The following is a 24,699-nucleotide window of genomic DNA, read 5'->3' as shown; positions in this document are numbered from 1 at the left end:
TATGTTTTACATACAACACTGACATTCATTGTACATTTCCATATTAAGCTTGATCAGAGGGTTAAAGAATCATTCTTTACATACCATATTTATCGCTGGCGTTGCCCGGTGGACATTTTTTTTTTTCTTGGGCTCCCAAGTTTTGTTGTACCTTGTTGTATTCCGTATGAGTCCACCACTGGACGCATGTTGATTGAGATCAGTCAGCCCACCATCGGCTATGGTAAAAGTACCCCAGCAGCCGGTATAGTACCTTTGATGGATGTTTTGCTCACACTTTTTCAACCATGTGTTTTCTGCTTCCCGGTCCGCTCTCATTTTTGCAATCATTTTTGCTGCTACCGATCACGTTTTTGTTTGTTTGTTTGTTTTTGTATCAGCACTCACACAAGCTTACATCATGTAAGCCACACACATGGTCTCCCAGGCGGAGAAGTGAACCCACGTCAACCGGCACCGAAGGCAAATGACGGTTCCACTCCTCCACCCATGGAGCCCAATGGTGGGGTTTTTTCATGAGACGATTGTTTACATGCAAGCATGTTCCAACCAGCAGAGAGAGTTGGGATATGGTGTTTAAAAAAAAAAAAAAAGGTTTGACATGCCTTTTGTGTAATCAAATACTCTAATAAAATAAGTAATGTAATATTTTGATCACTCGATTCCGTCATTCACGCAACGTTAACTACTGATGACACATCAAGTACGTTATTGACAAATAAATCTGCATAACACCACCACAATTTTTCCACTTTATGCTTGTTGAGGTGTGATGAAATATGAAACCTGAAGGTGAAAACATGATGGCGAATCACGATGGCCTTTCCAAAACCATCCCCACCCCACTGTAAAGCACTGCATATTTGGAATGACTTGTAAATAGTATACAGCGCTGATGTGTTCCTTTCTATATTACATTGAGAGGAGAGAAAAAACAAAGTGATGAACCATCAAAATGTCATAATTTTATTTTTTCATATGGTCAAATGTATTTGAGATGAAATATCCATTATGATAAAATATCAAATTTTCTTGTCACAGCATATAGCAAATAATCTTTTGACACACGATTTTTAAATCATATTTCCCATTGCAGAATTTGACCTAGTACAAACACGCACAATTAGCAAGAATTAGACAAGCAAACTTTGGCAGATGATGAAAACCTTTGCTTGGCAACAGTACGTAGGTAGGTTACTACATAATTAGTGAATACAGTGTAAGGGCAAGGTTTGAGTCAGAATGAAACAATGCTTTCTTTGTACACCTCACAATCAAATAATTTAAACCCATTTCATTAACACATACTGTAGCTCTTTATCTGTTAATCAATATAGGCCGATAATGAGATTTTCTAGAGCCTCTTCAGTTTAACACTTGATCTCTAGAATTGAGGGGTTATGATCAAGAATGGCCAAAATGATTTTGTCCATGTATTTTCTCAAGCGCAGATTGTTCTCCTCCTGTGCTTTCAAAGCATCAACCAGCTGAAAAAGAAATAGTGTTATCATAAAACCAATATGACTGACAATCACGTAAAGGAAGAAAGCAATCTAACCTCATCCCGTGACGCATTGTCAATCTCGGCAGCCAGACACTGGACCTTTGAGTGGCAGGAAAACAGGCTCTTGGCCTCATACAAACTCAGACTTAGAATCTGAGCATTCAAGTCATCGTTCTGATCTCTCAATTTATGGTTTTCCTGTGGAAGCACACAAATGAAATGACAGTTCCTTTCAGAAAGTATTCCGGTTGAAACGTTATTGTTGTTGAAAATGTTATTTTGATTTTTATATTAGAGCTGGGACATGATCAGCGTAACGTGCTACATTAACACATGACTCACATCACATGACAAAAAAAAATATCACTGTTAATCTAATTTCAAAAGGTACAAGCATATATATATATATATATATATATATATATATATATATATATATATATATATATATATATATATATATATCGTTGTTTTGCAAGTCTCAAGTCTTTGCCCTCAAGTCCCTTAAGTCAAGCCTGACAAGTCTCAAGCGAGTCACAAGTCCTACACTTTGAGTTTCAAGTCCTTTCGAGTCTTTTTAACAACATCGTAGATTATATTATTTCGGGTGACCATCAAAGTAGGGGTCAGAGTGGTGCATCAGATTGCTGTGTTTGCATTGTATTACCAGTGAGATTACAGTCTCATTAACTATACAGCGAGCAACGATAATTAGAAAATAAACAACGGACATTAGCTTACTTACCGCCCTTTGAGCAATTTCAGATGTTGAACGAGGTTTGAAGTTGTTGCCTCGCCATTAGTGATCATTTATTTTGTTGACCACCACATAAGTTTTGTACCCAAACGACTAGTGGTGCAACGGGTCACCAAAGTCACGCAGCGGATTGTATAAAAAAAAAATAAAAAAATCAAAAATAAAATCAGATAAATAGAACTTTGTCTTAATTTATTTTTACAAAACGTTTCTGCCCATTATTATTATTATTATTATTATTATTATCGGCACGGTAGTCTAGTGGTTAGCACGTCCGCTTCCCAGTTCTGAGGTCTCCGGTTCGAGTCCAGGCTCGGACCTTCCTGGGTGGAGTTTGCATGTTCTCCCCGTGCCCGCGTGGGTCTTCTCCGGGTACTCCGGTCTCCTCCCACATTCCAAAGACATGCATGGCAGGTTAATTGGGTGCTCCGAATTGTCCCAAGGTGTGCGTGTGAGTGGTTGTTCGCAGTGTTGCCGGTAACGCGTTACTCAAAAAAGTTGCTTTCTAAAGTAACTAATAGTCTAACGCGTTACTTTATTCTACAAAGTAGTCTGATTAAAGTTACTGTCCAGAGAATCAATACGTTACTCCACATTTTTCATGAAGAATGCAAACTATCTCACTGTCGTAACAGTCACAAACAACTACTGCTAACTACGAAGATGAGGCAGAAGTCATTGATCACCACACTGAATTCAGCCATGGTCTGGTCATGAATGGTTTGCACATTCAAAACAAAAGTGATGATACTTTTACTACTAGTTTTATTAACCAACAGGCACACAACACAACAAAAAAAGTGTGCATTATGGACCATAAAAATAGTAAAAAAAAAAAATTATTTCCATCCTCAACTGGTCCGTGAAGCATTATGGGATGAGGTCGTCTCCGCCCTCTCGCCAGGGGGAGTGACGTCAGACAAGTTACGTTTTCAGTAGGGGTGGAACAAAAAAACGATTCGACCGAACCATCGTTCGTCAAGGGGAGCTAAACGACCGTATCGGTTGCGAGTGAGGCTTTATGGTTTTCATAACAATAGCAAGAGTTCTGCGCCGTGCTCTACTTGTTTTGTTTACATTTCAGTAGCATCACCATTCAAGCTACTTCCGTGTTTCCGTGCTCGCGACACGGCGCGCGCGCGCGCAACGAGTGACAACATACAAATGGAGACAGTTAGCAGAAGCCGGTGCCGTACATCTCGGTATTTCCCATGGCTATCGAGTCCTCTCGGTGCACTTGGATGTCCCGGGCCGGCGTTGGTACTGCGCGCGAGCCAAAAATAATAACTCCCGTGACGATCCAATGCATGGATTCAAACGACACAGGTATGTCCCACAGCCAACACACCAGCTAAGCTAAAAGCACACTGCAAGTATCTCATTTCTCAGTTTGTGGCTCCCTGTCAATGTCTACAACTAGCATGAGCAGCAGATAGGAGAACTGAGACGTGCCCGCGATTACGACAGCCCAAAAAACAAAATATAAACAGTAGTGATTCTGTGGTCATCATCGTGTCTCAGATGAAAAAAACAAAAAAAGATGTCATACATTAACCAAAAATGAAAGTGATGACAAAAGAAAAAACAATTGTTAAATAGAAAAATTGTTGATTAAAAAGGGAAATGAACTTTTGGAAATATTTTTGCATATATTAAGTGGTTAAAATGTGTTTGATAGATTTATTGTTCCATAAGGTGGCTTCATATTTCTTTTGGCTGGACGGTAGGTTTATTTCATGTCTTAAATTTATGTTTCTGAAATACTTCACAATGTGCAAATATTCTGTTTAATTGTGTTGGTGTCTGTCTAAAGTTTAAATATTTATATTTAACATTAAATTATCAACCTTTTGTTTTCCTGATCCTTATTTTGAAGAGAAAAAACAAACCAACCAAAAAACAATTATAACTGTCAATAACTACTAATAAATATTTAAACTGATACATGTGTACACACTGGAATACCGGAACAAACAAACAATAGAGGAATTTAGGGGATTTTCATTTTCAACCTGGATAGATTTTTATTTTTTGTTTTATAAAAAGTATTTACGTTACAAGAAGTCAAGAGAGACTGCCTATTTTGTTTTTCATAAAAAAAACCTTTATTTTCATGTTAAAAATGCACTTTCAATAAAGTATTTGGAACTCCGTTTCTACTGCATTATTTTTATGTTGAGATGGTGTTATCGGCAGCTGCTGAAAGTAACTAAAAAAGTAACTTTTAATCTAACTTAGTTACTTTTAAAATCAAGTAATCAGTAACGCAATTTAGTTACTTTTAAAACCAAGTAATCAGTAAAGTAACTAAGTTACATTTTCAAGGTAACTGTGGCAACACTGGTTGTTCGTCTCTGTGTGCCCTGCGATTGGTTGGCAACCAGTCCAGGGTGTCCCCCGCCTACTGCCCAGAGCCAGCTGAGATAGGCGCCAGCAACCCCCACGACCCTTGTGAGGAATAAGTGGTCAAGAAAATGAATGGATGGATGGATTATTATTATTATTATTATTATTATTATTATTATTATTATTATTATAGCTACAACTATTAACACCAATCCAGAATGTGTATAATTGAAAGTGTAATGTCTGTTGGTGTAGGAACCTGTTTCAATTTTTTGACTTCCTGTTCCATTTCCATCTCCCGAGGCTTGGTATTGTGCTCAGAAAGACCCTTGCTCTTTCCTGGATGCTCCATTTCCATCCGAAACAGCTTCAAGTAGTCCAGTTCTCTGCGAAGATCGTCGATCAGCTGTAGGTGGAGTTAAGAGTAGGACAATTCATTCAATGCCAGTCATTTTCAGAAAAAAATCATCCCTACAGTACCATCCATTTTGAGCATTTTGACTGATTTTGTTTTAAAGACACACAGAATATTCTGTCCTATGATTATTTACACATCAAGTACCAAATAAAAGAATACTCTTTTTCACATGGATAACACATTTGATTCTCAGAATTCAGCTGCTTTACGCAGAACCTGGAGGAAAATAGGTTTTTGTAAAACAGAACATAGAAATTGATACTAATTTGTGCTTGTGCGACACCTCTAACATATGATCAATCTCTCTCTCCCACTCCCCTCTCTCCCTCTGTCTGTCTTCCTTGCTCAAGTATTTGCTTCAAGTAGTCCGTCGTGCACCTATCCGGAACTATCCATTACTTCTGCCATTAGCCTTAACTCCTACTTCCTCTCTGTTTACAGAGGTGATCTTAAATGTAAAATGTTGCATCGCTTGATACATTTGGTCTGTTTTGACTCATTACCAACCCTCAAGCTCTTGGAATTTAAAGAACAGCATCAGACGCTTCGCAACCTCTGCCAATGAAAAAAAGAAAAACAAGAAAACACAAAGGATAAAGCATATTATTGGCACTGTACATATTGATTCAGATGAAGGAATTAAGTTGTTCAATTAGTTCACATGAACTTTATATAGAGAAATTTTCCATTAGGTGGAGTGCATACTGTTATACAATGTATATTAATGAGGCATGATGAGGCGTGACAACCACGTGTTGTATGAATATGCTTTTTTAATAGCATAATGTGCATCGTGGTAGAGATGTCATAATAATGACACCAAGGCACTTTAAGACCTCTTTACTCTTAACTACAGATTCTGTAGTTGGCGAGCGGTGACCTTTTAGAGTGGACATGCTGTAGTGACAAATATGTAAATTTACAGTATTGGTAAATGGCTCGTGCCCATGAAAAATTTGGGGGTATTTTCACTATAAATTTCATTATTGAATATTATTTAATTATTTTATACTACTGTGTAGGTATAAAATTAAAGCGGAAATATTAAGGACTGACGCAGGTTGATACGCACACACCAGCTCCGTGGTGAATGAAATGACAAAATCACATGCCCACAAATTTTACGTTGAAATTTACAGTATTCGAAATGCCTGTATCTCCCCAGTAGGATGTAGGGTTTGGTTTGGGAGATACGACCGCCAAGGACTTCCAGGACATCGAGGATTTTCAAAAATTGACCACGCTGGCGATGGTTTCCATCCCGGGTAAAAGTCCGGCGTTTGCCGGCCCTCTTCTCAACCACTGACACAATCCAAGTAAGCCAATTATGCGCATGCGCATTGTCAATGCTGCTTCACTGCCAGCTTTTTTTGCCATTCAAAACGCACATGTACAGAAACAACCTCTCGGAACTAACACTACTTGATTTGTCATTGCACATGTGCGAAACAAGCTGTCGGCTTTCCACCTCTCCATGAGGAAAACAGGATCAATTACACAGGAATTTAAGACCAAAGCAGTAGAACTAATTTACTGTATAATAGAGGACACTGACATGTAAATATTTTCAATGATTTCATTGAAGGGCGACACGGTGAATGACTGTTAAAGACGTCCGCCTCGCAGTGCTGAGAACGCAAAATCGAGTCCAGGCTTCGGCCTTTCTGGGTGGAGTTTGCATGTTCTCCCCATGCCTGCGTGGGTCTTTTCCGGGTACTCCCGTCTTTTCCCACATTCCAAAGACATGTGTGGCAGGTTAATTGGATGCTCTGAATTGTCCCAAGGTGTGTTTGTGAGTGTGGATGCGTGTTCATCTCTGTGTGCCCTGTGATTGGCTGGCAACCAGTTCTGGGTGTACCCTGCCTACTGTCCGAAGCCGGCTGGGATAGGCTCCAGCTCCCCCGCGACCCTTGTGAGGAGTAAAAGGCTAAGGAAATGGATGGATGGATTTTATTGAAGGGCTTGGGCATGCACTGTATTAATAGCTTCTTATGACCGCTCGCCACTGCAGTACAGAAGTCTGGAAGGTTTATAAATACATTACACATACCTCTTGCATGGCCTCCTTTTCCTTATGAAACTCACGGCGATTATGCCAAAGTTTGTCAATTATCGTCCTATAGAGGTCCATTTCATCTTTTAGCCTCATGCTTGTGTCCTCCAGTTTGTCCATCTTCTTCTGCTTCTCCTAAAAGATTAGGTCAAATTAGTACCAAAAGAAAACCAAATCACCAATGGCAATTTGAGGATGTAACAATATTGCAACAATTATAAAAACAATTTTAGGTATTGTATGTACAGTTTTAGGTATAGTACATAATTGAAATGAAAGATTTACGGACCAAAGATGATTGCTGTATGAACACCCGCAATTCTTTTTTGTCTTTCACCAAACTAGACATTCTGACAACATTCTGCTGCCCCACGCGGACCCTTTTCCTGTGCTGATAAGGGATTCCATGTGTTTTTCCAAACAGGAACGTCACCTTGAGAGCCCTTTTGGTTGGAATTCTGCCTATAGTGAAGAAGATTTGGCTTTTCCATAGGACAGGATGGTCTTCCACTCCCCAATGCAAAACACTGATGGCCGAGTTCGAATAAATACACCCAAGCCTTCGCCCCTCAAATCTATTAATTCAAATCAATTCTAAGTATAGCTCCTTCATGGTTAATGATTGATTACCTTGGTTTGTCATTTGTTTGCCTCTCCAAATTAATTAAACAGACGCGGTGCTCCGAGAGGCGACAGAGAGAATTATACATCCCCTCGAGTCATACTCGTTTTACACTTGAAAACAAGACCAATTTAAGCTAAAACGTTGAGTCCTTGGAAGTGGATATTATAGACCAGCTTTTTGCACAGTCCAGCAACGATGTGGCTGGCAAATGCAATATCTGGGTTGGAGCCTGCTTCACAGCGACCGCTGTTGAAGGACTTTGGCTGTTGGCATGATGGATAAGATTGAGTTAATTGTTTTCAGCCCATGGCTCTGCTGTATGCCCATCTGCGTTATTAGCGTATCAATTTGTGCCCTATAGCAGTTGAAATCTACAATTACAATCATGTTTTCCGGTTGGTCCTATTTGAGGCATCTTGAGGCCTTTGGGAGATGGTTTATTGACTGAAGTGATCGTAACTCCTTGGTGCTCAACAGTTATAACTTAAATGTGTTAGGATTCGGGTGTGGGTCCCAGAAAACACAGACGACAGAGCAGTGTACAAAAATGTAATGAATACAAAAGACACAAAATCCAGACATAGATAATCGTTTGCAAAGGGAGGGAAAAAACGGTAACAAAAGCGCATGCACCGATGAGGAAATAACTAACAAAAAGTGTTTACACAAAAATGGTAAGGAGAATAACTGAACGTGTTTACACAAAAATGGGGAAGAGGCCGAACACCAAAAGTCACAAGGTAATAAACTTACAAGGGCATGGCAAAATCGTAGTACAAGGCGAGGCAAGAATCGAGGTTGAGGAACAGTCGAAGCTAGACTTGGGCATTGGTGGCATGTGAATAGTCCGAAAACTGGTATCTGGTTGGACTGCCTCTTAACTCATTTGCTCCCAAAAACATATAAATACGTTCTATTTTAAATGTTCTATGATTGGCTGGCAACAAGTTCATTGCCATTCATTGAGTTTATTGCCAGCTGAGATAGGCTCCAGCACCCCCGCGACCCTTGTGAGGATTAAGCAGTTCAGAAAATGGAGGGATGGATAATTTAAATGTTTTAATTGTCCCAAAGACATATGTATGTTTTTTTGTTTGTTCTTTTTGTTTTTTTTTATGTTAGCGCATACAAAAGACTTTGATGCAGCCTCTCAATGGCAAAGAACGGTTGAACAAATGGTAGTTATTCCACAAACGGCCAGTACGGTACAATCAGATTTCAACTTCTAGTGTTGTCATGCAAATGTGGCCTTCCCAATCCAGAATGCTGGCACACGCACAACATTAAAATGTCTGTTTCTCATTTCAACCTATCACTTTTTAGATTCACCGCGTCCGTGGTGCGCCTCTGAGTGACTTTGGCATTTTGCCTGCTTTAGCATCATTACAATATATTGGTTTCTGGACGCATACCCCAAACCTGTGATTGCTGTTAGTTTACCATTTAACCACCAAATCCCAAATCAATCGGAATGGGTTAATAATTGCACTTTTGATAAAAAATAAAAATAAAAAAAATAACCATCATTGATGAAAAATGAAAAGAAAATGACACATCCCATTTGACCATACTGCAAAATGTACAATATCTCAAGAGTGAGGATACCTTTCACATTTCTCCAGATATTTAATTATATCTTTTGAAGGTAAACAAGCTCGTCTCCACCTGTTGAGTTCGAAGCACCTGTGGCTAAAGCCAAACCGTTTCAGGGATTTTTCTTTCTGGACCCGGATTCCCCAACCCTAACAACTACTTACTCACCTGGTCCAGTTTCTCTGCCTGAGACTTGAGTCTGTACACATTTGTCTTCATTTCTCCATTTACTTCTTCCAACTGCTGTATCCTAAAAATAACAAAAAACAAAACAAAACATGTATATATATATATATATATATATATATATATATATTAGGGGTGTGAATTGCCTAGTACCTGACGATTCGATTCGTATCACGATTCACAGGTCACGATTCGATTCGATACCGATTAATCCCGATACGAATTTATAACTCGATTGTTGCGATTGTTTTTCATTCAAATTTAGAAAATACTAATCAGTAAGCTTGTAGAGTGTAAGATTTATATGAAAATGTATTATTTATTTATCTGAAATTTCAGTCTTATAGAGGTTGTAATCTGTTTCATGTTTGAACAGCATTAAAATAAAATATTAAGGCTTAATGTTCCGTTCATATAACATTCTTCCATGCTCAAGGTGTGAATCCTAACCTGAAGTCAGACGTTTTGTTGAATATTTTTCCATTAAAAATGGAAGTTTAAAAATCGATTCACACACACACAAAAAAAAAAAAAAAAAAAAAAAAGGCAATGATGATAAGACGTTGAATCGGTAAGACTACCGAATGAACAATTCTGAGCTCTTAAAAAAATAATAATAATAAAATAAATAAATCGATTTTTTTTATTGAATCGATTCGAGAATCGCGCGATGTAGTATCGCGATATATCGCCGAATCGATTTTTTTAACACCCCTAATATATATATATATATATATATATATATATATATATATATATATATATATATATATATATATATATATATATATATATATATATATATAACCAAGAACACAGTCCTTAAAGCTTAGTGATAGATAAACTTGCAAACAAGAGAAAAAGAAGTAATAAAAACAGATAATTACAGTGTAGTATATCTCATTTCATTAATAAGTGGAGTGAGTAGCAGTTTCAACCATTTGAAGTTGGCTAGCATTTTACCTGTTACACAGAAAGTCTATCTCTGTGTTTCTTTCCCTCTCCATCTTGCCGTAAACTTCGCAGTGCCTCTTAGTCTCTTCATCCAGGCTCTGATCTGCCTTTGACTCGACATCCCTCATCTGCTCCTCTAGTTCATAAACACTGGGATAATACACATGCAATGAGAGCTTACCATTATCCCAGAATGGATTTTGTTTGACTGTACTGCACATACTATCAATAATAGACTTGAATTATAAAAGTAGAATTGAAGTTTGAAGACAAAACAACCCCAAAAGATATACAATTTGGGGTGCTTAAAAGCCCCCAGAAGTACGAAGAACTTTTGATTGGTTTACAAGTTCTTTTTCCATGGCTGTTGGTTTTATAGGACTCTCAAATTATATCAAGTGGATTTTTGTTAAGAAAAAAGGTCAGTGCGGAGCACCATGCATTTGGCCCAACTCTTTGTGATGTTTGATAAAAGGCTCAGTGGATGAGTATTACTTAGTTAGCTTCTTGAGTCAGCCACCACCTAGACACAGACTTGCTCGATAGAGACTTTTCACTTTGAAAGTGGAGTGTTACGTGTATAATGTTTAAAATAAAATAAAATAGAAAAACGTGGCTGCTTGATTTCATTTCATAATTGTTAGAGTCAATGTTAAAAATGAGCAGGTGGTGTATCACTTGCACAATGTGTCATTACTCCTGGATGCATGTGTCATTTGTTTCAAGTCATTTTAAAGTATTAATGTTAAACTGGTTAACTTCTTGCAACCAGTACATATGACAATTAATTCTTTGACCGCCAAAAACGTTTAATGACATATGCTAAAATCCTACTGAATGCCGTCATAAAGGTTAATTAATGTTTACTAAGTTGTTTTTTTTTGTTTTTTGTTTTGTTTTAATCAATTGGCAGTGGAGCGCTGCCTGGTCAATGGGTTGTGGAATCCCAAAACACCCACTAACGATGGCCAGCAGATGGCAGCATTGTATCTCTTTTCAATCTGAGGAAATCGAACGTTGTCAACGATGACGTGAATGATCAAAGTCTTTGTCACCTTAAATCTAATTCACAGTGTCACTAAACAAAAAAATATTAGTGTCAAAGTCAATGTTGTGCAAAAAACGTATCTTCACAAAAAGCACATTTTCTCTATTTTTTTTTCTATTTTCGCTTATGTCACTCAAATTACCTATTTTCAAATGGTGATTACTAAAGAACGGAATAAGGTATAAACATACTTTTTATAGCTATGTAGTCGTAGCGCACAATATATTTTTTGCCTTGAAAGATGAGTGCAAATGCTAAAAATCAGCTGGCACTGTCGGGGTTGTTTTTTGGATAACATTTGTCAGTCAAAGAGTTAATACTGCTCTTCGATGAGCCGTCACCTTTTATTATGGAGGGCTTTGTATGTCCAAATTATTCTAGGCCTTGGCTAGTTTACGCATGACAGACCGGGACCACACAAAGCATGGCTCAGAACACCCTCTGACGATGACAATAAGTCAATGATGTTTTCCCTCGCCTGGATGTGGGTCACCCCTTCTGGAGCAAGCCCTGAAGGTGGTGTTTGATGGCGTGTGCGCCCCTTTACCGCCTGTGGGAGGGGTAACTGGATCAGCACAAGCAATATCACCTCTCTGGCTGGGGTGCAAGGCCAAGATCCAATGAGATATGGTCAGATTCGCATTGACACACTCCGGGCTCTGGTTCCAGTAGGAAAGGGACGAGACACAGTATCAGCACTCTGGAGTTGCCCCCGGTGAGAGATGGCAAGCAAGTGTGAGCTTACTTTTTGCCCCTGGCTTGGTGCCTGTATGTTAATTAACCCAGTGGATGGCAGGTTAGCCTCCCTTCACCTTAGGGAAGAGGGGATGGGTCCTGACTTATGTTTGTGACAATGCCCCAAACAGCAGCACAGAGAACCTACCAATAAACGAGTCCTTGGAGGGGATGCTGGCCAGTGGTCCCCCTGGGGACTCCCTCGTTTTGCTGATAATGAGCACCATGCTCAAATGTAAGGGTCTCCTTACATGCTCTTTGCACCTTTGGTCACAATTGGATGATCTTTGTGGTCATGTCATTGGACTTGCGGTCACATGTCTTGGACACTCAGGTGAAGAGTCAGGCAATGGTGGGGAAAGATGCCTTTCTGACCTGACAGACTCAAAATGTATTGTGTATTTCTGCAAGGAGCATCTGTCAAAATTCCCTGTCATAAAGACTTTAAACTCCCACCACCAGTGGATCTTCAACCACGTCCATGTGGAGGAGGTGGATATTGAGTTCCAATGGACCAAGAGTGCACAATCAACACTGTATGTAAAGGCAATGGGGTCCTGCTGATCTTCATAGCAACTTTTGGAGTTGTTGTTCAATAGTGTGGGATACTGGACCCCCTCATACGGACTGTTCGGTCCCTGTACGAATGGTGTCAGAGTCCACATTGTCAGCAGTAGAGACATGGCATGATTGGAAATGGGTGTCGTCTCCAGGTTGGGGATGAGGTCCTGCCCCAAGTGGAGGAGCTCAAATATCTTGGGTCTTGTTCACGAGTGAGGAAAGAATGGAGTAGGAGATTGACAGATGGATCGGTGCAGCATCTGTAGTAATGCATCCCCTGTTTAGCGTGTGACACCATTGTTTATGTTTCGCGCGTTGCATCACGGCAAGAAACAGCGTGTTGTACATGTAGTTGGATGGTTTTGCACATTTGGAGGAAGATGAAGAGAGGCAGATGGTTCATTCTTGTGCCATCAATTGTACGGCCCCTCGGGGGCCTGATAAGTTTTATCACATTCCCACCGAAAAAAGAAAGAAATGACTGCGAGCGATCAGGACTTATACCTTGACGCTCAAAGCCTGGATTCCGGTTGATGCTGGCAGGGTTTGTGAGGCTCACTTTATTACTGGTAAGTAGCTAATTGTGACCAGTTTCCTCTAAGTTGCACGTGTGCAAACGTCTGCAGCGCATAAAAAAAAAAAAAATCATAACCTGCAGCTGTATTTACTGTTTGTATTTTTTATATTATCTTCTTTTAATATAAAAACAGAAAACTTCATATTGTAAATTTGGTTAACGGAGTGGGAAAGAAAACATTTGCACTTTGTGAAGGCCAACCTACCGATGGACAAGTTGTGTATTTTCCTGTTTGAGTTTCGACTTAAGCTCCCCATTTGTCAGACTGTCGCTCTCCAGCTCTGTCACCTTCTTCTCAAGGTAACTCACCTGAAAGACATATATCAGTGTCCATTATCCATTTTTACAATATCTATCAAGTTGTTGTCAAGTTTTGTATACAATGCATTGAGAGAGGACGTGGAGGTGAAAAACACTTGAGAATGCATTTTGTGTGAGTCAGTACCTTCTCTGTAATGTTGAGATCGCAGGAGTCAATACTCTCCATGAACAAATCTTCGGTGCTGCTGCACTGACTGCAATCAACCACGTTGTGGTTGGCCTGAAACAATTGGCTGGAGGGAGGAGAAAATATATTTTAGAAATAAAATTACAAAGTCTCTGAAAGGCAACATGATAGTTATCTGCATGAATCCTCCATTCCACTATGGGGTGGTTAAGTTTTTACAGCGGATTGTAAAAATTGAACATTTCAGTACGTTTGTTAGAGATACAGATATTGTGAGAACAAAAACTATGACCTACTGTACATTTTGAGGGTTATAATTAGATATTCTAACCAAACATGCATACACTAATTACAATTTTCACTCCACTTGGAACCCATTGCATTACTGAAGAGGTATTGCTTAGAAAAAAATGCAGTGACGTGCAGACAGTCGCAAATTGAGACGTACACACCAAGTACAAAGAGCAGGTGAGTGTACAACGTATCCTAGGGTGACCATCATATTTTAATTTCCAAAAAAAGAGGATTTTTTTTTTTTTTTTTTTTTAAAACTTCGACCGGGGTTCGTTCCCATCGCCTCCGGTGCGGCAGCTCAACGTTTGCCACTCAGTTAAAGTTCTGGGCCACTGTCACAGCCAGTGCATGGACTGCCAGTCACCATAAACACGGTGCAGTGCACTCCGCCTCCCATTTGCCACAGAACGAAAAACGGACAATTTCATCAATTTATAAAACTCGCCCGGTCACACGGAAAGAATGTAATAAAGTGGATACCTCCCTGTAAAACAGCCTAATTCCTCACAAAATCAAGCTAGCAATAGCAATGCCAAATACCATGTAAAGTGAAACAGCCAGTTAATCGAAGCACATCCACAAAGCCAATCTTTCCTTTTGTAGCATTCTTTGTGAAAAGTGCAAATAATTCTCTGTCCCGTACTTTGTTGAAGCTCCGGTAGCTAAGGCGTTGGTATTCCATTCTTCAAAAGCTGACATTTTACCTCAAAAGAAAGGCGTGAAAATAGTTTTATATTTTCTACAGTGGCGTCATCAAATTGCCGTACTGTGCAGTGTGTTTTGAATTCATGAATGTACTGTCTGAACATACAGTTGCGTACGTTCGCATAGGAATAATACAGCAATGCAGGCCAGAAGAAGTAATGAGCCATTTTAATTGAGCTATGAAAATGTTGTCATGTAGGCTTTCTGAAATGAAAAATAAAATAATTAAAATAAATAGAAAAAGCCAAATGGTTTTATTTCATTTCAGCCTTGGGCAGGCAGTGCCTTCCTTGCCTGCCCTGACAGCACGTCACTGAAAAAAATGTCAAGATTACAACAATGGAATATAAGTAAAAGGCAAATGACAAAGAAATGATGAAGTCAACAAATTACACTATGTGATAAAGTAAAATTTATTGGCTGTAGGTTAACATTGCAGATCTTAATGATCAATTCAGATTTTTTTGTGCAATTGTTCACATTACATTATTGCGACCTCAGTCTGGTGTGTGAACCAGATGGCATTGATGTTTTTGTGTGTGTGTGCGGGTTTGCGTGCGTGTGTGGTCTTGTTTTTGTTACATGGTGGGGCCAATTTTTCAGGATTTCACAGAGTTGTGGGGCCCACCCATCCTTGTGGGGCCCCGCAAGTTTAGACCTCTTTTTGAGAGTAAAGACTTGGGGGCCTATTCACTAAAGGTTTGCGTCGCCTTTGCACCGCGCTAACCGGTAAAAATGGAGCAATCCGGGAGCGCCTAATTCACTAAACATGCGCAGATGGGGAAATCCGTCACTAAGTGCACTGCCGACCAGAATGCGCCACGGTGCGCCGGTGTTATTTGCGCGTATGTAAATTAGGTAATTTGCATACATTTGACGCAAAATATGCCCACCTCAATGCAAATGTGACTCATTGATATACAGTGTCTAATTCACTAACGCCAGCGCAAATAGCCACTCCGACTTTGCGTGACGCAAATAACGTTTTTGGAAAGCATGTATTAACCTGACGCAACCTCGATCCCAGGATCATGACAGCAGTGCACGGTGCATGTCACTTTGCTGATCACGCAGAGAGGAGGGAGAGAGAGAGAGAGAGAGAGAGAGAGAGAGGAGGGGGAAATTTTCTTTGTAGGACACATAACGTAACCCGGGCTGATCAGCAATGGGTTTGTTACGTGCCAGATGCATACTGTACGCCCACGCCAACCTCTGAAAATATATTTTTAAAACATGATCGCACCAATAATTTGTACATTATGAATGAATGACGTCGTTGTCGTCCTCTCTGCTCTGTACAGCTTAATGGCGCTAGAATCACTTACTCTCGGTCCAACATCGCTTTCTGATAATGTCATCTTTCTCGCAACTGTTACTATAACAACCATGTTGTTGGCGCAAATCCATTGCCATGTGTGGTAAATCAGGTGCAAATTTGCTCCAAGCTGACAGTTTTGTGTGCGTGTTTGCGCCGGTATATGATTAGAGCAATATCCTTAGTGAATAGGTGGGTAACTGGGCGCAGACTGCGGGTGCAGTTGTGGTGCAATATTTCGCGCTATTACCGGACGCAGCGCATTCTTAGTGAATATGCCCTTTGGTTTTAGAGTTTAGGTTTGAATTGGGTTACGGTTGAGGTTAGGGTAAGGAATGGGGGTAGGCAATCATTTTTGATGGTTGGGGTCAGGGGAAGGGGCTAGGAAATGCATTATGTCAATGAGAGGGCCCCACAAAGATAGCACCAGGGGTGGGCGTGTGTGCGTGCTGTCTGTGTAAAGCACTTTGAGTTGTTTCTTTACATGATAAGATGCTATATAAAGAAAGTTTACTTGACATCAGATAGCCTACAGGTCGATTATGGGCAAAAAAAAAAAAAAAAACAGATTTGGGACGCATTTGCCTGCAGTGTGAACATAGCCTTAGTTGGAATATTTAATTTGTTGAGATCTGGGATGAGTTCTTTTTATTTTTAACTCTATAAGGTCTAGTTTACCATAGCATAGCCTTTTCCACATTTAAGTCAAGTCATCTTTATTGATATAGCGATTTCAAACAGCCTTAGCTGTCAATAAGCGCTTTAGAGAAATACAACATAAAACAAATCGTACAAAGTATAATTACTATACTATATATAAAAAAAAAATTGTCAAAATGACTTACTGTCCGAATGCTGTACTGGATATATTTCTGTTGGGGCTGAAACACAAGGAAAGAAAGAAAGTTGGTTTATTTCAGGTACATTTTGGCAGTTTTTGTATTTTGTAGGCATTAAGTTTTTCCTTCCCATAGACGCTCACTAGAGAAAGCTTAATGTGGCTCAATATTACAAAACTATGACCAATCGCCCCCAAAATTCACACACACATCTACTTATGCCCTCTTCAACCTCTGAAAATATTGCCACAGTATTCTGAATTTTATGGCATTATGATTTTTCCACCCCATAAAACGTTCACTCTAGAGGGCTTAATTAACGTGGCTAAATGTTAGAAAACTACAGCCAAAATGACCCGGGTTTCAGGCTCCGGGGGCTGGGCGGGGCCAGAGAGGGGTGTTGCGGCCTGCCCCGCTCCAGTAGGCCTCCTTGCGCCCGGGCGGGCTCCGGCGGCCGGAGGGCGCGCTAGCCCTGTCAGCCCGTTGGGGTGCCGGTGTGGGTGGGGTGTGAGGGGGGGGTTGCTGGAGCAGGCGTGTCTCCTGCACCCGCCGAGTTGGGAGAGTCCCCGCTGGTCGCTCATGTCACAAACATGACATTACGTGTCAAAGAACCTTCGATTATTTCTGTCTAATGAGATTAATAATAATAATAATAATAATACATTTTATTTATAAAGCGCTTTTCAAAGGAACTCAAAGACGCTTTATTGTATAAGTCATCAAACGGAATGAAAAGACACGTACATAATGAAACAGAGAAAGGAGGGTAAACTTAAAAAGCTAAAGCCCGTAATTCAAGTGTGGCTATAGAGAAAAGTGTAAGCTTAAGATTAGTGTGAGAAATTGCAGTTTTATGGTGACGAGTGTTGTGGTGTTGAGTGGTGTTGCTTCCCTTTCCATTGATGTAGATTATTACAGGTTGAAAGCAGTACGAAACAGGTTATCCAAAACAGAGTTTTGATCGTTGTGTTGCGTTACGACGTAAACAACATTGATGACGTATGTACGAATACATAATGTATAAACTGGAAAAGATTTTTGAAAAACAAATCCCATAGATATGTTAGTAACAACCAAATAAATCATATGGAACAAACTTGTCATTGCAGTCAGTTTTTTTTTAAAGTGTTTTCCTCTCCATAAAAAAAAAAAAAAAAGTTTATGTTTTGGTACGTGTGAATATACTTAACCTGCTCGCCTTGATGTTTCGAAGGCGAGCATCCAAATCATTGAGCAGATTCACTTTCTTGCAGCACTGAGAACAATTAATATCCAGCAGTTCACTGGTAAATAGTTGGCGCATTTTCTGAGCCGTAGGTTCTCCACTGAAGAAAGATGGATAAAAACAAACAAACAAAGATACAAAATTATCCACACTGTTAACTCACCATTGGTCAATCAATGAGAAAGAGTAGATTAAGATGCAAATACATATATAGGGCTCTATTTTTGCGACCAGCAAATGTCCAGCACGCCGAACCACATAAATCTGCATGGAGGTATATATGAGTAATTTTGTAAACAAGTGCAAGCTAACACTTTTTCTTTTTTTTTTAAAGGCGGTTTGCGACGTTGTGGCCATGAACTTCATTTGTTACCTAACAAAGCAACTCTTCTGATTCCCTTCAAATGTGGCACATTCACATCTGGCATGACGACATCTCTTTATACTATTTCAATCCTGGAGCTGAAATTTAAAGGGAGTGTCATCCACCTGTGTATAACTTTCTGCACAGTGTCCTGTACCACTGCATAATTTTTTACATTTATGTTTTGAAAATCCTCCATTATCTCTATTCCCAAATACTTAATACAATTAATGAATAATAATAAAATTAGTCAAATTGAATGTTGTGGGCCTGGTGACTGCCGCTGCTTTCTTTCCCTCCCTTCTCCGCAGCTTGGAGAGTTAGTTCGGTGTCAGTGACCGTTTGGATGCTGTTTTATGGGTTCTACGCTGGTTGGTTGGGATGAGATCCAGGGCGGACCATTACCTTGAAGTTGCTGCCATGGAGATAGCTGCCCCGATCGACCGGACTGGTTTTGGATGATGACCCACTTCCCTGATGACGTCTTCTTGCAGTGCTTCAACTTCCTCAATGGACTTTTGCACTATTCTAGTACTAATGTTTAGTATCATAAACTATGTCAATTGTTTCCCATTCAGCATCCATTGCAGCCTGGTCGTCCTGGGAGGGGGATTACCACATCTGCGGCCCCTTCTCAAGGTTTCTTTTTTTTTTTTTCCCTGATGTTTTTCTTTTGTTTTTTGTTTTTTTTGCCCTTTTGTGGTTTGATCAGGGGATGTCGCTGCTCTTCGTCAACTGTGGGCATGTGAATCCCTTTGAGACTTTTTTAGAAGTTTAGACCAACTTTCAGCCACCATATTGTCAGATATGCCAGGCACATGGACACCCCTTCACTATGCTGGACTACCCAGCATGGCACAGCGCGGTCAGCCAAATTTCCAAACAAGCTCAAGCCTTGAAAATCAAGAAATGCTGTCATTTCCGCATGCACCTTCTACAAAAATAGAGCCCTTAGAATCTGTTTGAGTCCGAAAAAAATGAAGCTAAATACAGATGAGTTTTAATACACATACAAGAGAAAATGGCAGCTTGACATAGGTATGTCTTTTTGTGGTTTATAACTTGATGAATAAGTGAACAATTTACGTGTATATCAAAGCAATACTCCCCAATCCAAATAACTGAAATTACAAAAACCCGACCCCACCCAACAACACAATTTTTTGTGATGTTTTTAAAAAAGAAAAATTTCACCAAATGTATTTTAAAAATATTGCTTTGTATCTGTGTTTGCCCCATTCAATAAACAACTGAAAGTGCATTGGCATTTGTGGCACTACTTTTTTTTTTCTTTTTTTTTTAACTCCACACAATCAGCACCGTATCTTAATCATAACACAAATGTTGGCTCTCAAAGAGAAGCAAAAATTTCGATCAAGTGACGGCTCTAACTTGAAAAATTTGGCCTATTTAGGTAGTGGTCCCCAACCACCGAGCCACGGACCGGTGCCGGGCCATGGGTCACTGGGCACAGTTGAAAGAATTTTAAAAATTTACTGTACTTCCGGTTAATTGATTAGCCGAGGCTTTTAAAATGTTTTATTTGGAAAAGTGACCGGATTCTCTCTGTTTACGGAGGATTGCAATTACCGCGTCCGTTGTATGTCCGGAAATCTGCACCCGACAGACCATAAGATCACGTGGGGTTCACGCTGGAGAGTTGAGTTCATGCGAAAACAACCGTGTATATAGAGCCCTATTTTGTAAACAATAGCCACGGTTGCCTGTTGGGTTGCCGGTCCACGAAAGTTGTGGACTTGTATGAATCGGTCCGTGATGGAAAAAACGTTGGAGGCCACTGCATTAAGGGAGACCATAGTAGGCTTTAGTGGCGCGTCGCTACGAGCACTGACAACAGCAGACATGGACGCAAATGCAGCACAGGAGAGCAAGGCAAACTTAATTGGAACAAGATCTCCCAGAGCCGTCATTTAGACGGTTCTATTCATTTCAATCTTTCACATCGCCAGGACCTGCGGGGTTGCGCTGCTGGACGTCCGTAGTTGGCGCCGCTGGGCAACTGCCATTTAGTATGGAGGCTTTGGCTTTGGATACAAGCTAGACCACCATGACTTCCACCGATGGTTCGGACCAATCACAGAGCGACATTGTGTTTGGGGCGGGACATGCAACTGTGACGAAACCATGAAGTCAGCGCCGACGCCGGGGCTAACAAACAAACCTGAAAAGGACAAACGGACGCTACAATTAATTCTGTTCTTGCAGAATTACTCACCATTTCCTTGTTGCAGCTGGTACAATGTTCGTGCTTTCTACGCATTTCGACAAGAACGAAGATGACATTTTCATCCGTGACCGTGATTGGTTAAAACAGACGTGCAATGTTGCATCGCCCAATCAGCTCGAATTATTGTACAGAATGCCCCGCCTTTCCCGAGCAAATTACCGTGGAGAGGTACCAGACGGATATTGCGGAGAACTCACTTGACTGAAGCGCAAAAGCTATCTGGCTATTGCCAGGTTAGGCAAGCGTGGCTATTGTTTACAATCATGCATTTCATGGAACACACGCGGTAATTGCAGTCCGCGTGGCTGTCATAAACAGAGAGAATCCGGTCACGTTTCAAAATAAAACATTTTAAAAGCCTCAGCTAATCAATTAACCGGAAGTACAATAATTTTTTTATTATTATTATTCTTTCAACTGTGTTGCCTGCCGCGGCCCGGTCCAAAGTGGCCCACAGCCCGGCGGTTGGGGACCACAAACAGTACTAAATTGTTATATCATCTATTCATCTTTCTAAAAAAAAAACAAAAAAAAACAAAGACACACACATGTAAGTGAATGTTTTTGTTTTTGTTTTTAACCACCAACCTCGATGGACGAGAGGAGCGCACATTTGAGAAGCATTTGGCTTGGGAGTCATTTTGGCTTGGGCTGCTTGGAGAGTAATCTACATCCTTCCGTTCACCATAGTCTTCAAATTTTTCCTCCCTGGAGATCAGAGATGAACACGTTAGAAAACTAAGGTTGTTCTGCCTGCACAGTAAGGCGTGATGTAAACAAAGATGAATTATTGGCCAGGAAAATCACTATGAGATATTACCAATCAAGTACGAGTGAAAAGGGCATCAAATGCATGTTTCAGTACACTCATTCTGTGTTTCTGTTGCTTTCAGATGTTATTCTGTAACTGACCGGTTTTGCAAAATTGTGTCCAGAAACTCAGAGGCGTCGACATTTTCCGTACAGCGTTTCATTTCACACTGCCCATGTTCCTTAACGTGCATGCTGCTTTCTGGATAAGGCTGCGTGCACAAAATAACAGGAAGGTCCAGTTTTGCTTCTCTATTCTAGAAACAGAAAGACACATTAATTTTAGAGTAAAAAAAAATATCTGCACAATGTACTACCTTTGTCTGATGTTCCCAACCACCCCTGGAATAAGTGAAATCCATGATATACAAATAGCTCATTTAATATATGCCATGCATGTTTTCATAGAATTTATGACAATTATTTTTGTGCATTTTTAGCACATTTTAAAGCAATTTAAACACATAATATATTGATATGGCACAAGAGTAATAGATAATAATTATAAACAATCTAACAAACAGAATAACAACTGTAATAACACTTACATAAGAAATGTGTGATATTGCGGGACTGTGACGTGTGAACAGTGGGAAATTACTGGACTGCTTATCTCCATTAGTGTCACTTGTGTGCCATAGCTTATGCCAGCTTACTTTCAGTGAGATGACGGGTACACCCTGCACCGGTCACCAGCCAATTGCAAGACGTTGTTCATGCTGTTCCGGAGTCCATTTCTAAACTGGAGCCTGCTTTACTTATAACTGTGTCAAGATATGGATCACTACTGGATACTCAGTCCTACAACTGACTCTAACCCTTTCCGGGCACGAGCCAGTTCTGAATACTGTAAATTCATATACAAATTGGCAAATACAAATTGGGAAATTGTGATTTTGTCATTTCACTGACCACGGAGCTGGTTACATTACAGTGTGTGCGTATCAACCGCTATCAGTTCTGAATATTTCCGCTTTAATTTTATACCTACACAGCAAAATAAAATAATTCATATTTAATATTGAAATTAATAATAAAAAATGCTCCAAAACTGTTCAGCCCTTGTGGGCACTCGCATATGTGACACTTCAGCATGCCCACTCAAAAAAGTCAACCCTCGCCACTGATATAGACCAAAGAGGAGGTTTATGGATGTTAAAGAGGATATGAAGGTAGTTGGTGTGAGAGCAGAGGATGCAGAGGATGGTTAGATGGAGGCATCTGATTCGCTGTGGCAACCCCTGAAGGGAAAAGCCAAAAGAAGAAGAAGAAGAAGATTTCTCCACTTTTTTCCCTATTAGTGTTTCTAGTCCCAGTATGTTTGTGTCAAGGTTTTATTTTTTTTCTGATGCCTGTGTGTAAGTGTCTTTTCCTTCTAACTTTTGCTTGGGCATCCATTTGACCATTTACCCAATACTTTTTATGGTGGCCACTGACCAATGAGGCACCCAAGTACAGTAAAGGTCCTGTTTCGTTGTCACGTGAGTCTGCACCTGTTTCCACGCTTAACTCCGTACCGTATTGTCATATCGCTCCCCACCTGGTTTGCATTTATTTCCTCAAGTCGTTCCACACTCCAAGCCAGTTTGCATCTTCTGTTCACCCCCTCCCCAAGTAACTCGTTGCAAGCCATTTCATTCCACTTGTTTCCCCGTTATCTCCTCAAGTTCCTGCACAATCTGCCTCTCTTGTTTCTGTTGTTTCCCAACCTCTCTGGTGGCATACTGATGAGGGTGTGTGTGTGTTCGCGTGTGTGCGTGCGTGTGCGGGGGTGAGCGGGGGTGTGCATGTGTGTGTGGTGTTTTACCTGGTAATGGTAAGAACTCTCCATCAAAATTGATTGGTTAGAAGTGAGATTGCAAGGACTTGAAAACAGTGTCAGTGTCTCTTAAATAACCTACAAAAAAGGAAAGATAAGCAGGATAATAAATAGTAAGAAAGTATTTCATCAAAAGAGAGAGGCAGCAATAAAGTATTACAGTATGCAGGATGGATAGAATGCCGTTTATTTTCATTATACGTCGTACGAGATTTCTCCTGTTCAGGGCATTCATCAAGATAAAAACGAAAGCGCAAGCTGTTCAAGTCCAAAGTAATAAATAAAACCATATATATATTTTAATAAAATATGTATGACAGAATGCATAAAATGTATTGTACAGGATGTTGAGTTTAGCATACATTTCCTGAATGATTAATTGTAGGGACTGAGGAATAATGAGAGGTCAGAGTGGTGATGGCTCTTGCTTTTACGCATCTGGACCGCCTTCCAAATGGCAGGAGCTCAAACAGCTGAGAACCGGCGTGGAGCTCTGCTGAGTAGATGTCAGCCAAGGAGCCAGCCAACAATCTTCTGTGCTGCTTTAACTGTCATACATACATATACATATATATATATATATATATATATATATATATATATATATATATATATATATATATATATATATATATATATATATATATATACAGGACTGTCTCAGAAAATTAGAATATTGTGATAAAGTCCATTATTTTCTGTAATGCAATTCAATAAGCAAAAATGCCATACATTCTGGATTCATTACGAGCCAACTGAAATATTGCAAGCCTTTTATTGTTTTAATATTGCTGATTATGGCATTTTTTTTACTTGGACTGAGGAAATATTCTAATATTTTGAGATAGGATATTTGTCTGAGAATGCCATAATCAGCAATATTAAAACTATAAAAGGCTTGCAATATTTCAGTTGATTTGTAATTATTCCAGAATGTATGGCATTTTGCTTATTTAATTGCATTACAGAAAATAGCGGACTTTACCACAATATTCTAATTTTCTGAGACAGTCCTGTATATGTATGGACCATTCTACCGAATCGGTTTCAATTCCGACTTGTAAAATGTGTGAAATTTGTATATTATTTCAGAAAAACATTGACTCTATTCATGTTGCATTACATCTAACGGGCACATATAGAGTAAAAGTACAGTCAATTTTCAAATGATATTTTCTAGCTTTTCCCAAATAACTTGCCTGTCCTAAAATTTGTCACTACCCAAAACACAGCATTACAGTACAATAAAAAGATTTCTATTATCTGACTTATATT

At 39.8% G+C, this 24,699-nt stretch overlaps 2 protein-coding genes and 1 long non-coding RNA gene across 7 annotated transcripts in view; 2 read left to right on the top strand and 1 right to left on the bottom strand.

Moving 5' to 3' along the window:
* Positions 1-943: 943 nt before the first annotated feature.
* Positions 944-24,699, bottom strand: part of rab11fip4a (RAB11 family interacting protein 4 (class II) a) — a 29,697-nt gene continuing 5,941 nt past the window's right edge. For 2 of the 5 annotated variants that reach the window (XM_077535683.1, XM_077535682.1), the window contains 13 exons: positions 23,413-23,502; positions 21,708-21,862; positions 21,384-21,503; positions 18,149-18,283; positions 16,965-17,000; positions 13,803-13,911; positions 13,563-13,666; positions 10,446-10,586; positions 9,465-9,546; positions 7,076-7,213; positions 4,867-5,013; positions 1,559-1,702; positions 944-1,487 (listed from right to left, as the gene is read on the bottom strand). In XM_077535683.1, coding sequence (XP_077391809.1) covers positions 1,371-1,487; positions 1,559-1,702; positions 4,867-5,013; positions 7,076-7,213; positions 9,465-9,546; positions 10,446-10,586; positions 13,563-13,666; positions 13,803-13,911; positions 16,965-17,000; positions 18,149-18,283; positions 21,384-21,503; positions 21,708-21,862; positions 23,413-23,436 — 1,452 coding nt within the window. In that variant the 5' untranslated portion in view covers positions 23,437-23,502 and the 3' untranslated portion in view covers positions 944-1,370. Of the gene's footprint in view, positions 1,488-1,558; positions 1,703-4,608; positions 4,750-4,783; positions 5,014-7,075; positions 7,214-9,464; positions 9,547-10,445; positions 10,587-13,562; positions 13,667-13,802; positions 13,912-16,964; positions 17,001-18,148; positions 18,284-21,383; positions 21,504-21,707; positions 21,863-23,412; positions 23,503-24,699 lie in introns of those variants that run through there. The other 3 variants (XM_077535685.1, XM_077535684.1, XM_077535686.1) reach the window with 2 other exon arrangements.
* scpep1 (serine carboxypeptidase 1) overlaps positions 3,214-24,699 on the top strand; it is a 62,107-nt gene continuing 40,621 nt past the window's right edge. The window contains exon 1 of the mRNA XM_077535687.1: positions 3,214-3,587. Within this exon, the coding sequence (XP_077391813.1) occupies positions 3,473-3,587 (115 nt within the window). The 5' untranslated portion in view covers positions 3,214-3,472. The remainder of the gene's footprint in view (positions 3,588-24,699) is intronic.
* LOC144028998 (uncharacterized) lies at positions 5,213-19,808 on the top strand. The gene is made up of 2 exons (XR_013286719.1): positions 5,213-6,341; positions 18,518-19,808. It is a non-coding gene; the product is annotated as an uncharacterized LOC144028998 (long non-coding RNA).

This window comes from Festucalex cinctus, chromosome 1, assembly GCF_051991245.1.
Source record: "Festucalex cinctus isolate MCC-2025b chromosome 1, RoL_Fcin_1.0, whole genome shotgun sequence".
NCBI lineage: Eukaryota > Metazoa > Chordata > Actinopteri > Syngnathiformes > Syngnathidae > Festucalex > Festucalex cinctus.
This window is presented reverse-complemented; position numbering and strand designations above follow the sequence as displayed.